The sequence below is a fragment of the Tetrao urogallus genome, assembly GCF_951394365.1.
Source record: "Tetrao urogallus genome assembly, chromosome: 1".
NCBI classification, from domain to species: domain Eukaryota; kingdom Metazoa; phylum Chordata; class Aves; order Galliformes; family Phasianidae; genus Tetrao; species Tetrao urogallus.
Genome location: NC_136813.1, coordinates 147,448,315 through 147,463,242, shown reverse-complemented (window position 1 = coordinate 147,463,242; position 14,928 = coordinate 147,448,315). Strand labels below are relative to the sequence as shown.

General features: G+C 35.3%; 1 protein-coding gene across 5 annotated transcripts in view; it reads right to left on the bottom strand.

Moving 5' to 3' along the window:
* ANKS1B (ankyrin repeat and sterile alpha motif domain containing 1B) overlaps positions 1-14,928 on the bottom strand; it is a gene marked incomplete at both ends in the record, with an annotated part of 401,710 nt that overhangs the window by 253,989 nt on the left and 132,793 nt on the right. For 4 of the 5 annotated variants that reach the window (XM_079549707.1, XM_079549708.1, XM_079549710.1 and 1 more), the window contains 2 exons: positions 491-671; positions 10,901-11,037. In XM_079549707.1, coding sequence (XP_079405833.1) covers positions 491-671; positions 10,901-11,037 — 318 coding nt within the window. Of the gene's footprint in view, positions 1-481; positions 672-10,900; positions 11,038-14,928 lie in introns of all 5 variants that reach the window. The other variant, XM_079549711.1, reaches the window with a different exon arrangement.

The following is a 14,928-nucleotide window of genomic DNA, read 5'->3' as shown; positions in this document are numbered from 1 at the left end:
AACCCTCATAGTTCCAATCACATTATGACTCTATGCAATTCATACCATTGGAGTAAAGATATTTAAGTTCTGCAGTAATTAATCCCATTAATTTGCAGAAACAGTGCCAGGCTACTTAGAAATCTTTGTTTCTCCATCTTAATTGATGACTACATCAAGATTTCTATTTCATTTTTCCAATTTAAATTCATATTAGAATATGCTGACCTGAATCAATGTAATTTCCAAACAGACATTAGCTAAATCCTTTGCATTGCTGTAAGATAAACTTAGGTTTATTCAAAATCCAATGCACAGCAATAAAAATATTTTTATATTATCAGACATGTTAAATGAAACCCCTTTGCTGAGCAACATAAAAACTTAAGGGATAATTCTGTGTATTTATAATAAATGTATTTTGCTACTGAAGACAAAGCAATTCCAGCTTAAACACACAGATCTATCATTTTATAAACCTCCGATGATACACAAAGTAAACTTTCTATACCTGGAAGTTCTCTCTCTTCAGAACTGTCTTCCAGAGATCCAAAGGAATAGTTAGCTGGACTGATTGTAGGAGTAGAAATAAAACTTGGAGAAGCAATGGATGAGTTGATTTCAAAATAGTCATGGCTGTGATTTGTTCGGTGAAATTCCAGAGAAGATACTATTGATGTGCGCTGCTTGGGCTATAAGAAAAACAGAAGTTTGGAGTAAAAAAAATACAGACTTTATGCATTATTTTTATTAATTTAATGTTAATTTAATACATTTACATAGGGTTTCTCTCTTTTTATGATTTTTCTTTGGCCCAAAAGCTATACTTGTAACAACAAGTTCACATGAAAGGCCGTTACTTTCCAAAATTCGGATTAATCTTTTATTGCATATTTTAATTCTAATCAATTAAATTCAAAATAAAATAAAGTTTTACAACCTTGCATACAATAACTGCAATCATCATTTGCTAAGAAAGGGAGCTCTTCACCAGCTGTGTTACTGGATGTATCTTGCAAAACAATGAGTCTACTTACAATTGTATAAAGAGATTTCCAAAATAATACCTGGCACTCATCACTCAAAAGCAGCCCTCTTTTATTTATTCACTTTATAAAGAGTTCCCTGACGTATTCAAAGACTGAAATGTCTGTAAGATTAGCAGAGAAATACTAGCTAAAAAAAGGGGAATCAAACTTTCTTAATGAAATTTCATGAAATACATCTTTACTAGTTCATATCAAGCATATACTTTTGAAGCAAACCTCTGAACTAGTTTTACTTCATGTTCCAGAACAGTTTTTGAGCACAACAAACTCAGGCTGGAACTATGCCATAAGGTACACCCAAGAATTTAGTGAAAGGTGCTCCATTTTGCTATGGCCTTTTGACAAAAAGACCAAGCTAATGCTAGTCCAAAGTAAAACCCATGAAATATATTCAGTTGGAATATCAGGTCAGGAATAAATTATTCACTCCACAGATCTGCTCCCATTGCACTGCACTACTTATTAATATAGATATAACCTTAGTGCTCTAAGTTATAGACTATAAGCCACAGACCACTGATTATTTGCTAAATAGTCTGTTGCTAATCTGCAGCACTGTTCTGGCTTCACATACAAAATATTCTAACCTCATTATGCTCCTTTCTGTTTTAGGTTCAATGACCTGAAACATTAAATGCCTTCTCTGAAATAGTCCTGCATCCCAAGCTACAGTTGTCTATATATATTTTACCCTGGACAACAGTGAAAAATATGTTGGGAATTGCTGCCCAAGGTACCTAAAACTGGAAACAAATAAATAGAGAAAAAAGTAAAGGGACCTTTAACTCTTCTCATTTTAACATGCTAGGTTTAATAGGTCAAAATATTTGTAAAGGTCAAGAATTTGCTACTTATTAATGTCAAGACTAAATTACTGTCCTGGAAGCAGTCGTCCTCGGACAATGAAGCTGATCACCATTTCTTACTTAGAACTACCTATTATAATGTAGCCTATTACAGTGAAGCAATTTTCAGTTTTGTTCATGTTCTACATCATTTTTAGGTTATGAGACCTCCTATGCTTATGTTATAAATACAAAATGAGACTATTTTCACTAAAAATTTATACTTCCTATTAAAATATCAGACAAGAAAAAAAACAGATTTGTATAATATTGTTTGCTTAAGGTGTGCTGGGCACAAAGCAAATTAACTATGTCTTGTTAAAAGTGATAAAAAATTGCAAAGGGTAAATATGGGCATTCATCTGGAACACATCTATTGTCTACTGAAGGGATTTACATTCTTTAATAATTAAAAATAGCTTTTTCTTAAAAAAAAAAAAGACTCCAAGAGCTAGTAATTTCATGAGAGAGTTTGGTGGACTGGATAGATTCCAATACCAAACAACGTGGTTAAAAGTCATTGTTTGGGACCTACGCCAAAACAACTCTCAGATCAGTCCAAAAATATTCGTATGTATTAATTAAACCTTAACTGCACACTTTCTTGACAACAAATACATCAGTGCCCTAATTAATTCTGAAAGATAAAAAGGTCTATGATCACTTAGAAAACTTTTGCTTGCCTTTTCCTAAGCAATGGCATCTGTGATTTTGCGGGAATTCAGCTTCTGATTTGAAAAGGTGTCACCTCCATTAATGTGACATGCAAGAACCTGGTTATTTCTTAACAAAGACAGCTGCTATACAGAGTGGTGGTCCGCTTTCCCAAGCAGCTGCACAAACAACTGCTCAGGTCTTTTTCTATTCAGGTTTCCGAACACTGCCTTTTTCTCAGCAGCAGAATGCCAGCATCTGATGTATTCTATAGCCTTCTGCTAACTTATCGCTCATCACGTGTTTCACTACACGTTATTGTAGTATTACATGATATCGTAACAAGTTTAAAATCTCTGACAGGAACACCTGTGTAAGTCTCTGGGGAAAAAAAAAAACAAAAAAAAAAAACAAACAAAAAAAACTGTTTTGAAGCTTGTTTTACAGCTCATTTTAGTATGCAAGTGCTCATAACTTCTAAACAATATATCCATTAATAAACAGTCATGATTTTCTCTGGAGACATGGGTTTGTGATATAAAATAAGTCTACAGCAGTTTTAAAAGATAATTATGGAAACTAGAAATATGTTTTCTATTTCTTCAAGTTAACATGCAACCATCTGCTGACCTGGGTGATACAAAATTCTTCCTATATTATTTTGGGCTGTATGGTCTCTATTTTTGTCAGTATTGTCCTAATACAAACATAGAAACCACTAGATAAGTCTAAAAAGTATATCCATTGACAAAGACATTATCAATACAAAAGCAAAAATATATCAATAAAAATACTGGAAGACAGAGCAACAAAAGAATTTAAAATCGGGTCCCATAGGAATATTTTCATGTTAAGTCAGTAGTGAATGTAATCAATGGAAGATGCCACTTTGAACACTGCTGAATCATGGCCTGAACCTCTGACTGACCACCTAAGGCAAGCAATGGAGTCAGCCCTGGGAGCACAGGTGAAGGCAATTCTCCCGTGCTACCAGAAGGGGTGGAACCTGGCTCCACCTCTCCTAGACCCATTTAAGAGCTGACTTGCCACAGAGGAAGGATTTGTTTTGCAGATTGCTTCCCTTGTAGTTTTCTCAGTGTGCCCAGAACAAGGGTAAGCTTTCTGTCCATTCTTCTTTAGAGTGATAACCTGTTTAGCCTAACTTTCTTGTATATTTCTTAATTGTAACATCCATATATTCATTGATTGTACAACTGCAAAACACAAATGGCATCAAAATATACATTTTCATTTACCTTTCTACTAAATGTACAAGTAGGAAGTTACATGCAAATTCTGTTAGACTTGCAAGCATCACTGTGAAGATGCAAAGGAACATTCAAGTATTTCTCAAAACATTCAGGAAAAGGACATTTCTCAAACTTTGAAGTACTCTGCAATACAAGCTTGCAACTCCACCTTCTCTTATCTGGAATTTGCCTACAGAGTTCCATCACAGTCTCCACGGAACTACTTCTGATAATACTCCTCTTCATTATAGTAGAATTAGACAATCCATTTTACAGATGCTGAAACAGGGTACAGAACTCTATCAAATGACAGATGTGTGATTCATTAAATCATTGTGAACCAAAAAGCCTGAGGAAATTCTGCACTGTTCCTGCTAAATTTCATCTGCCTGACATAATGTAAAAATTGGTTTCAACTGGTTTATACCAGGCAGAGAATGTATGATAGAATAGAGAACTGAATTCACATTTTCAAATTTTAGGTAACATGTAAAATATAGACATACTAAATAAAGTAAGAGGATATAGCCCTTTCCACCAGGCTCATCTCATATACGTAGAACTATGTTAATATGGCCACGTAGCCACATGAATCTCTAACTTTGGTACTTGCCCAGATGGTTCCGTTCACCTGATTCTTTGATCAACTCAGTACCACCTCAGAAATCTTCCTTTTCTCATCTCTCTTCTTTGATTCAGACACTATTCTCTTTCCACACACTCATTTCCTTCTTATATCTAATCTCAGCCTCCTCTCTTTTATTTTAAAATTATTTTCCTCTGCCCTATCAGGCAGTGTAAAAAGTAAGTCTCCCTCTTGATTATAAGCTCCTTGTAAGTACTGTCAATCTTTCCATCCACCAGAAGTCCTTTTCCACAGAGCTGCTCTCCATGAATTTTTCTCCCAGCCTGTGCATGTACCAGGGATTGCTCTGATCAAAGGACAACACCTTGCACTTGGGCTTGCTGAATCCTCTTAGGTTCACATGGGCCCGTTTTTCAAGCTTTCCCAGGCCCCTTTGGATGACATCCCTTCCTTATGTTGTATCAACTGCACCACTCAGCTTGTGTCATCAGTAAACTTGCTGCAAGTGCACTCAGTCCCACAGACTTGGTAACTGATAAAGATGTTGAGGAGCACCAGTCCCAAAATGGACTCCTGCTGTGGGAAACCACTTGTTATAAACCTTCACCTGAACATGCAGCCATTGACCACAACCCTCTGGTCATGACCATATTGAACAGTCCACACTTCAAACCCCTATCTTTTCAATCTCTGCTTCTGTAAAGGTTTCACACATATACTTCATTAAATCTCATAAATTAATAATTTTCTTGCTAAAAGCCTGTGAAAAAGATGGCTTCTTCACTTTTTTCTGCCTCTAAGTACTCCAGTTCTGATCTGCAGAAATCAGCAAGCTTAATTCATTCACTGATGCTGTCAAAAGTCACTTGGTTTATAGAATCTGAAATAAGATCATCAAGTACCTTGAAAGTGTAAAATCTGGAAATTACAATGGATCTGGATTTGATTAATTTATGTAACCTACAAGTGAAAGAATGCACTGAACCAGACTCCAGAATCAGTTATTCTGTCAAGTCTCAAAATACCATGTTAAGTAAGCTGAAGATGCTCTGCCTTTTAAACAAGATAATCTAGTCTTCTATTAACTTCATAAAATTTCATCTTAAATTCCAAGTACAATTAAAATAAAATATAGGCAGTTTCAACACTCATCTTTACATTCTTGCTTTTATTTCTCAAAATCTTAACTTAGTCTAACAGCAGAACGCAGAAATTAAATAGTGACTGGCAACAAATATATCCCAAGCAGCCACAACAGGGAGCTTATAAAGCCATGAGAATAAATAATAATAATTTTAAAAAGTGGTTTCACTACTCTTGTGCTTTTTTTTATTCCTATTATTGTAAATTCTCTACCAATAGCGTAAGGCAGTTTGAAACTAGGATAATTTTTAATGGCATTATGAAAGTGCTAGAAAATTGTTAGGCTGATTTTCGGTTTCAGGAATAATACTACTTCCATCCAGCATGAGCAGTAATTGCGTACTTCACAATGATCTCATGGTCAGCACACCTTGATCATCTCATTGTCAGTGACACACTCAAGGATGGCACAAGCACGCACCTTTTTTCTCTAGCCTGTGGTTAGAAAGTCATTTGATATGATTTGATAACATGTAAGTACAGTGCTTTCTATTCCTATGTTTCTGATCTCCCCTGGGTGTGCTACACTAGGCTCCTCCTTTAGACGTCTTTTACTGGACTCTATTAGTGAAGGCACTTCCACCTTCCACCTCCAGTCTTATCTCAGATGACAAATAAGATTAGGAATGAATTAGGGGAAGAATGGTTCTTTTCCCAGTTCTCATTTACCGTGTTTTCTACATTCAGTTTAATTGCAAACACGTGGCAGCAATGCATTGTGAGATGTATCAGTTCCAACAATAAAAACCATAACACCTTTGCAGTGGTTTCCTTCTTTGACAGACTGTTACTCCTGTCCTGGGAGAACATTTCTTGAAATAAGCTCCAAATTGTGAAAAATAAATATGATACATAATAGGAATGTCTTACTCCTCAGCTATAAAAGCTTTCCAGCTTTCAAAGATAAGAAAATGTTATTTTCACTTAAGCAGTTTGAAAATGGATGTTGCATTCTTAAAAAAAAAAAACAACAAAGAACCAAAAAACCAACTTAGTTTTCAGCTGTTAGCAATATCCCATTTTGACCTACAGACTATGAAAATTGCTTATGTCACTACATTTGCTTATTACAGATTTCACAGGGTCAGGGTGCTGACTGCTTTTTAGGTTGCATGCTACAGAAGGCATGCATGTGTGAAAATGCAGTCTATTTTCTGATGATGATAAAAGATTATTCAGTAACTAAGGTGCTCAAAACTACCCAGTACTATACTGAAACAAAGGGAAATGCTATGAATCTGATTGGAACCTATCACAGAACTACGAATAAGGCTTTAAGCTTTGAGGTTTTGAATGTATTACTTTCTCCAAACAACATTATATTTACTAGAGAAGGGCAATTGGCAGAGATTAGTTCACACCTGTCTATGAAAATTAATGTTCAGTGCAGGGTCTTCAAAGAGAAAAACTGCCTATTGGGAATGGACCTTCACCCACTGAAATTTCAAACTAGGCCCAAGAGAGAGAATTATACAGATCCATAGCTGTACAGAGATTATGTTAAGAATTTAACAGTATAGATTACTTGAATTCAAGAGTTCTGAGACCTCTGACGCTCTTTAATTCACTAGCGTCAAAGTACATTTCTACCATTCAGTATTCAAATGATCTTTATACTCAGTGTTTCACCAACTCTGAACATTACAAATTCAGATATGAAAAATGTCCAGTTATTCTGTATCATTTCTACTTACGCTGAAATAGGAAACTGAACCAAGACAATTCTTCCAGGTATAGAGCCAGCTTCAACCAAGAAAATGGATGCATGATGAAGTGATATTTTCAAAGAATAATATTCCTTACAACAGAGTATTCTTCACAGAATCTTCAAGATTTGAAAAAGACCTACAAGATCGCCCAGTCCAACCATTCTTGTGCCTTCATTTAGTCCTGTGCTTTTGTACATTGTTGAACAGTGATTTAATGTACTCACATATGCTGCTTGCTATTTTCATTAGTACTCTGTATTGGATAGTTTTGTTTATGTTTTCATATTAGCTCAGCTCTAATTAAAATAATATAAATAGAATTGTGTTTTATAGTCATGTGTCAAAGGAGGTATTTTGCAATGCATCTTTTCAATAAGATTTTGTTTAAAGTTTTACTAAGTATTCACACATTATCCTTTAGGCTCTAAAGAAATTTTTTGATAATATCCTCTTATGGATCTATACATCTTCTACCCACTAATTCTATAGTAAAATAGAGAAAAAGGAAAATTCATCCTGTGAGGTAATTCCAACCATGTATTGGTTTTTTTGGTACTCAGTATCATGAGATAAAATAATTTTATGACGTCTGTTCTATCTTCAGTCATGAACACATGAACACTAACCACATCTTAATGGACTGACAATAGATCTCTTCCTTCTTTGTTTTCTTTTAGTTTTTAAGACTACTTGAGAGCAGTATTTATCTATTTGTTTCTTTGTTCACTCATTTCAACACCACCAGAATGAGAAGATATCAAATTTTTTGCAGTAGATTTGCACAGATATTTCAAGGGTCTATAAACAAAAGTAAACAGAGAGAATTTTAAAAAATATCTACCATCATATGATCTGGCACATCCTCTTTTGTGCCTGGCCAAATAAAGCAGGGGAAAAACGTGGCCCATACCACTGTCTCCAAGCCCAGCTTGCCAGGTTTATCTTTTTCTGCTCTCTGTCACCCATCTGCCCTCAATTTACTGCTGGGAGGCAGGAACCTTTGGTCCTTCCTGCAGCTGCTTACACATACCACACAGAGTAGTTAACATGCTGCTTTTTCTCAGGGGGTAAAATTACATGTACAACCCTCTGTGAAGAAAAATATATTTGCGAGTCTGTAAATGAAAGTAACAATAAAAGTTGAAGGACAAACCTCCGCTGGCAGTTTCATATAAGCTACGAAAGCCTGCCCAGTGCAAAGCTAGCTGGTGCTAGTAACCCAGTCTGCCTTTCACTGGCCAACTCACTATAACTTTCCTGTGCTGAGTGCATGAGAAAAACGAGTAAGGAGAAAGGACTGACAGCTGTTTTGTAAATGTATATTGTCCTTGTTTTCCATCTATTTAAAATCTGTTTATTTTGCTAGAAATGTGTAAAGATTCTGACAGACAACAGTTAACTAGTGATTTTGTATGTATTGTATATCGTGGTTCATTGCTTTACATGAGTGGTGAGAGGTCAATCAAGAGTAGAAACCCATTACATTATCCTACAAAGAGCCTTCCAGGTAAAACAATGCAAAAGGCATTGAATAAAGGAATGAAATACTGTAGGTAAATTAACATTAATTGTTTGCAAACATCATATTGCGTTGACATCAATTGAGTTGATATCTTTAGGGCTGAGGTTAGATAAACTGAAAAAAAAAGAAGGGAGAATATTCAGAACACTGAAGAAATGACCAGAAAACACACAAAGAAGGATGAAAAATCAAGGGATTTCAATGCTGTAGTGCATTCAACTTCTATTCATATAAGCATACAGATTTACAGCTTACATTAAGCACCAGCCTACATGAGTCCTGTCGTTTTCTGCACAGGCAGTAGACCCACAAGATAGAGAGATTAGTGAGTGGTCTGAGCATAGACACTGCACAGCTAGCTTTTGTTCTGCAGAGTGATGAGAATACTGGGAGTCAGTAAATAGTATTATTTAAATTTGGACATAGCTCCCCAGAATCTGCTGAATCCATTCAGAGTTAACTAACAGGAGAACATCACCATTCAGTGTTCTGGGTCCATCTGTTGGCAATATCACGATGGAAACAGCTTTTTAATTGCTATTTTCAATAAGCTATCACACTACAGCTTGTTCCAACACTATTCCAATACCTTTCTGTTTGCTTGCCACCTACTATAAAAAACAGCTTAAAGGAAAAGAGGGGTATTAGTACTGTACTGATGTAGGGTGGGAGGGACAGAGAGACTATGGGAACAAACAAAACTAGAAATAACTATAAAAAGAGAAAAGAAGATGAAGCTGTTATTTTAGACTCCCTGCAATCTAGATTTAAACCAGGATGTGGAACCCAAACTACTTCAGTGTCACAGAGGAACAGTCTGCACCAGCCAGTGGTTAGAATTATTGTGCATTGATATTGTCAGCCACAGGAAGCTAGCTAATGACTCCTCAGAGAGAAATGGCAGGTACACACAGCAATTACCTTTTATTTTCTGAACTGTGTGCTCCAATGAGCACTGAAAGAAGTTCCACCTCCACCACTGTAACATGTACACTTGTGCAGTACCAAAGCAATCAACTCTACACAATTCTTATAAAGAAACCACATATCCATCAGCTTGCTTCTCACGTAAGTTGCAGCAACATACTGATCAGGCAAAACCTAAATCCACTAGTATCAAAGTGGCCCAGCAGCAGCGATCGGATCAGCAATGAAAATGCATCTGAACACAGAAATGGGTAGGAGAGAAGTCTTTTTTTTTTTTAAAGATTCACACCAACAGGGTTTTAAAACTTGGTGGCTAGTTGTCAGAGCTCAATTTGGCAGATCTTTTTAATTAGGGTAACTAATTAGGGTACCCTGAGATCTCTTCTGACTGACCTATGCTGTTACATGATCTTGTGATTCTAAAATAAACTCTTCCATGCAGGTTATTGCCATACTACTGAATCCAGTTCTAAGTTCTACTAATTTCAAAGACAGCTCATAGATGAGGCCCAAGATAAGCCAGAGAAATATTAAAACTTCCAAATTGAGACACATGGACAGCTTCTCTTCTACCTTAATACAAAACAAAATGCTATCACAGTGCAGTAGGGAGAATTTTTTTACACTATGATCTCACTAGGGACCATAGACTATAAAAAATGTCACCACTCTTCTGCTCCAAATGCCTACCTGACCTGCTTTTCTTAAAATACTGTACTCCTTAAAGAGCTACAAGGTGGCACCCTCATATCAATATGCTAAAGCACACTGTTTACAAATACATTAAAATGTTTATAGTTATGATGTGTGAAAGTTGAGAAATAATGCAACATAAGAAGGTAGGTAAAGTCAAGAAAGTATAAAATATATCAGATCATGTAGAGAGAGAAGAAAACTTGAAAACGTAATGTGCTATTAATGCTCAAAAAATAGAACATAACCTTGGAAGAAAACCAGTAGTACATAAAAATAGAGAATGTTACATAAAGATTTAATTGTCTAATGCTAGAATAATTTACTAATAGACATGTACACTGTTGAGCTCATTCATAAAATATTCTCTGTTGTACTGTTATAAAAACAGTTTCCTAAGTACAGAAATATTTTGTATTCTGCTTATCTATCTTTGATCTGTAAATATGTGTTTAGTGACAATATCCTCATAGAATACGTGCATCATATTCTGCTTTTATAATGAAAAATACAACTAACAGGACGCTTATGGTGATCACCTACCTGAGGACGTATAACTTTTACTATGTTTTTAAGAGCAGTGTCTGGTGATGGAGGAGAGCAGTCTGGCGTTGGACCTGTAGAGCTGTTTCTATGGCTACCAGATCCTGGTGCAGTAATTGCTACCTGAGGTGCATTATCTGTGAATAAAAATAGAATGTATGTGAAGTTACCAATACTTTATACATTTTAAAATAAAAAAATACTTTTAAAACAAAGTGTTACTCAAAACACTATTTCAACTTCCAAACACTACTGAAAAAACATAAATGTTTTTGGTAAGGAATGTACTGTACATCTGTATTTATTTTTTCAATACATACATTTATTCCATGTTAAGTGAAAATACAGCATAGAAAAATCTCCACAAATATATTACATTCGTTACTCTGAATTACTAATCGTGAATCTAGGTGCTATCAAATATCCTTGAAAACAGACTTTTTGATGCAATTCATGTCATCCTGGCAATTCCTAACATGTAAGACACAGTTCAACAAATTATAAAAACACATACTTGGAGCATGCCAACAGCCATCAGCCACAACTTTCCTGAACACCATGAGGAACATAACTGATTAGAGAGGATTAGTTATACAGAAACGTGCTCAGCTTCTCAGATGAAATTTACATCCTTCCTAGAGCTGCGTACTACAATCTGACTTCCTAGCAGGATCTCATCCAGATAACCTACACCTGGCTTGGAAATATCTACATGCATGCAGGTACGTGAGGAGCAGACGTTCAGAAACATTTTGTGATGCTGTTATCATTTTAAAGCACAGTGAAGGGCCATTAAAGGGACTGAGAATGTCATTCTTACATACAGTTAGAACAATGTGAAGTTAGTGAAAAACATTTCAGAGCATACATATAACTTCCCAGCTGTGATGGTAACCAAGCACCAGAATGACTTAGCAGGAGGCCAAAAGCTTTGCATTATTTCATGCTTTTAGAACTATATCATTGAAGTTATGGTTTAGTTCATATTCTGGATTTTTTCCTCTGAGAGTGCATGGTCAAGGTGGTCTTTATGAGCTTGTGAGTTTACTGAGTACCTTTCTTTCTGGGTCACAAAGACACATCACCTCAATATGCTATAACACCTGCCATTCTACATTACATTGATTACATTCCAATCTCATTTGTAAGAGCCTACAGGGCTCACATTTGACAGCCTATTTATTTGCAGTTTAGATGAACTGTCAACCCACCTTTTCACTCTGTGGGCAAATCCACTACAAAAACAGACAAACAAAAGCAGCTCCAGAGCCATGAACTAGATAATTTTTTAATAAGGATTTGACGAGAAGACACCCAAGAAGGCCTTTCTCATAGTGAGAATGAATGTTAAACAGAAGTTCTAGGAGACACCAAACAACAGATTATGGTACTGCCAAGACACACAGTGATACAGATATCATCTAAGAAGCTTAGAAATAACGTCCAGAAGGATAAATGTTCAACATGAGTCTGGCTAAGTGTACTTACTGTAGTTAGTTATTTACTTACTGTTGTGAGAAACAAGCAGAAAGATTGATTCAGATAAACCATAGATTGATTCTGAACCTATGAAGAATAAAACCTCCCTGGTATTTTAGCTGTCTGTGGGTTTCAGTCACTGCTCTTCCACAGTGAAGCCCATGTGGCTATGCTTAAGCACGGCTGCCCTTTAGCTATTAAACACCTGAAAGCCTTTACAGTGAAGTCAGGCAATCTTGCAGTTGGGGGAAGTGTTTTAAGGATGTTTCTTTCAAAGGCCAGATAGTTATAAAAACAGATTGATATTGATGGTAATGAATAACTTTTTTTTTTTTGTGCTCCTTTTCAATCTGTTTTAAGCCCTTGACAACACTCTTTTGTTTACTCACTCTTTAAATATGCAGCAGAGGTAACAGAGGTCTTGTATGAACAAGATTTTGATTTTTTCCACAGGGATCTGAAGCTTCTTCTCAATCCTGTTCAATAACAGGTCACTAAAGGCTGGTCCTACTACAGTTCTACCTCAGAAGCATGGAACTGACTGGAAGTGAAATTCTTGGAATGAAGATTTATTGGAAGATATTCATGCGGGGAGACAGAGCTGTTAAATGTCTCTCTAGATAAAGCTGAGAAAGAAGTCCTTCAGCTACAGTGCATGCATAAATATACATAATATTCCACACTCACAAAAAAGAGTAGATACAGTCTTTCCTTCATAAGGAAATAAAGTGGTGGTATAAAAAAGGATCAGGCTTTTAGAATCTTAAAAAAGAAAAATAAAAAAGTAAAAAAATAAAAATAAAAAAGAAGGCTTAACAAAAAGGTACAAACAATATTTTTCTTTAAAATAAACATCCCAGAAGAAAAATCCAACTGCTCAGTATTTCAGGCCTTCAGTTCTCCCTCAAGGGAAGAAAGCATTTGACATGTAATGGTTTCTTGTAAACAATTTCTTTATTGTGGACAGCTGTTTGTTTTCACAGTAGGATCTTCCCATTAGGCAACCAATAATGATTTACTACCTAGGCCTGTTTCATCAGGCAGAAAATAACACCATCAAGTTAGCTACTGCAATCAATTTAGGGGACTTTTCCTGTTACATATACAGCACTCATTTCATTAAGAATAAATTGAAATATATTCTCTTTTGTAATTAAATGATATAATAATTATGTTTTCATATTTTTTTTTCTTTTTTTGCTGGTGAGAAAACTAAACTTTTTTTTTTTAACCATTTTTTTTTTTTTTTTTTTTTTTTTTTTTTTTTTTTTTTTCCTTTAGGTAACCATAACTGTATCACTGGAAGTTTTAGTGCATCCTTTCATCACATAAAGAATTTACCCACCAAGTTTACCGAAGGAAGATTAACTACTCTACTGAATTTCTGACTGGTGCTATAGACTGGGCCAAAATGCTGACAGAGCTGTCATTCTCTTCTAGTTTCAGCCTCAAGTTACAATAAGTGAAGAGATGTTACTGTACAAGTCAGATAACAGTAGATTCTGGGGATCATCTGGCAGTTAAATTACTGAAGTGCAGTATGTTCTAATAATATTCTTTCCTGCCTCCATCATACATGAAAAACTGATACAGGAATGATGTTACTGGAGTCAATTCTGATTTAAAAAAAAAAAAGGATACTAAAGGCAAAAGAAAAAAAAAAATAGGGAAAGAAAAATACACCATTTTCACCATTTTGTTTCTCCTGTGTTCAAAAGAACCAAAATAATTTGTCAGCCTAGGTTTTAAAGGGCTATCATCAAATTTACCAAAATCTCATGGATATACTGAAAAGATGGTTATTCTTAAACTTCTCATAGGATTAGACAGGTTTCCAGATCTGAAATCTTAATACTTCTCAAGATTTAGTGCACTACTTCTCCCAGTTTCTGAAGTACATACAGAACAGGTAGCTAGTATAAACAGCAGTGGTCACACTCATGCTTCTAAGAAAAGAGATACAGCGTCTCTATCTTTTCTGATTAATCTTTTCCTTGCACAATAAAAAGATGACAATTGATGACATAATTGCTTGGAAGTTGAACATCACATTGTTCCTGCCGCTATTTAAGAGAATATTTTTACATTCAAGGTATACTAATATTTCAATTGGAGATACGCCCTCTGATTGTATACAGGTGAATTGATTTCATTTACACAAAAATATGAATATTGAACAAATTCCACCAAATTCCAGAAATTCAGATCAGGCTTTTACTGGTCTATTTCTGTTATTCCATATTTCATCAATTGCTATTTTATATATTCTTTGGAAAAAAAGCCAAAAGAGAAATTTCAGGGCATTGAAAAAGAAAAAGGTTATGTAATTGGGTTTTTGAAAAGATAAGATAAAAAAAAAGATATGAAAGTTTTAAAGTCATTTGCTATGGGATGTTTACTTCTTACAGCATCTATTTATGAGGGTTATAAGGAAGGAAGGAAGCAGCAAGAGAAGCACCTCACAAGATCTCTTTTTCACCACACTGTCATATATAATAAAACTGTGAAAAAAGACACTTTTTGTTTTACATGTACAAGGGCTGACTGAA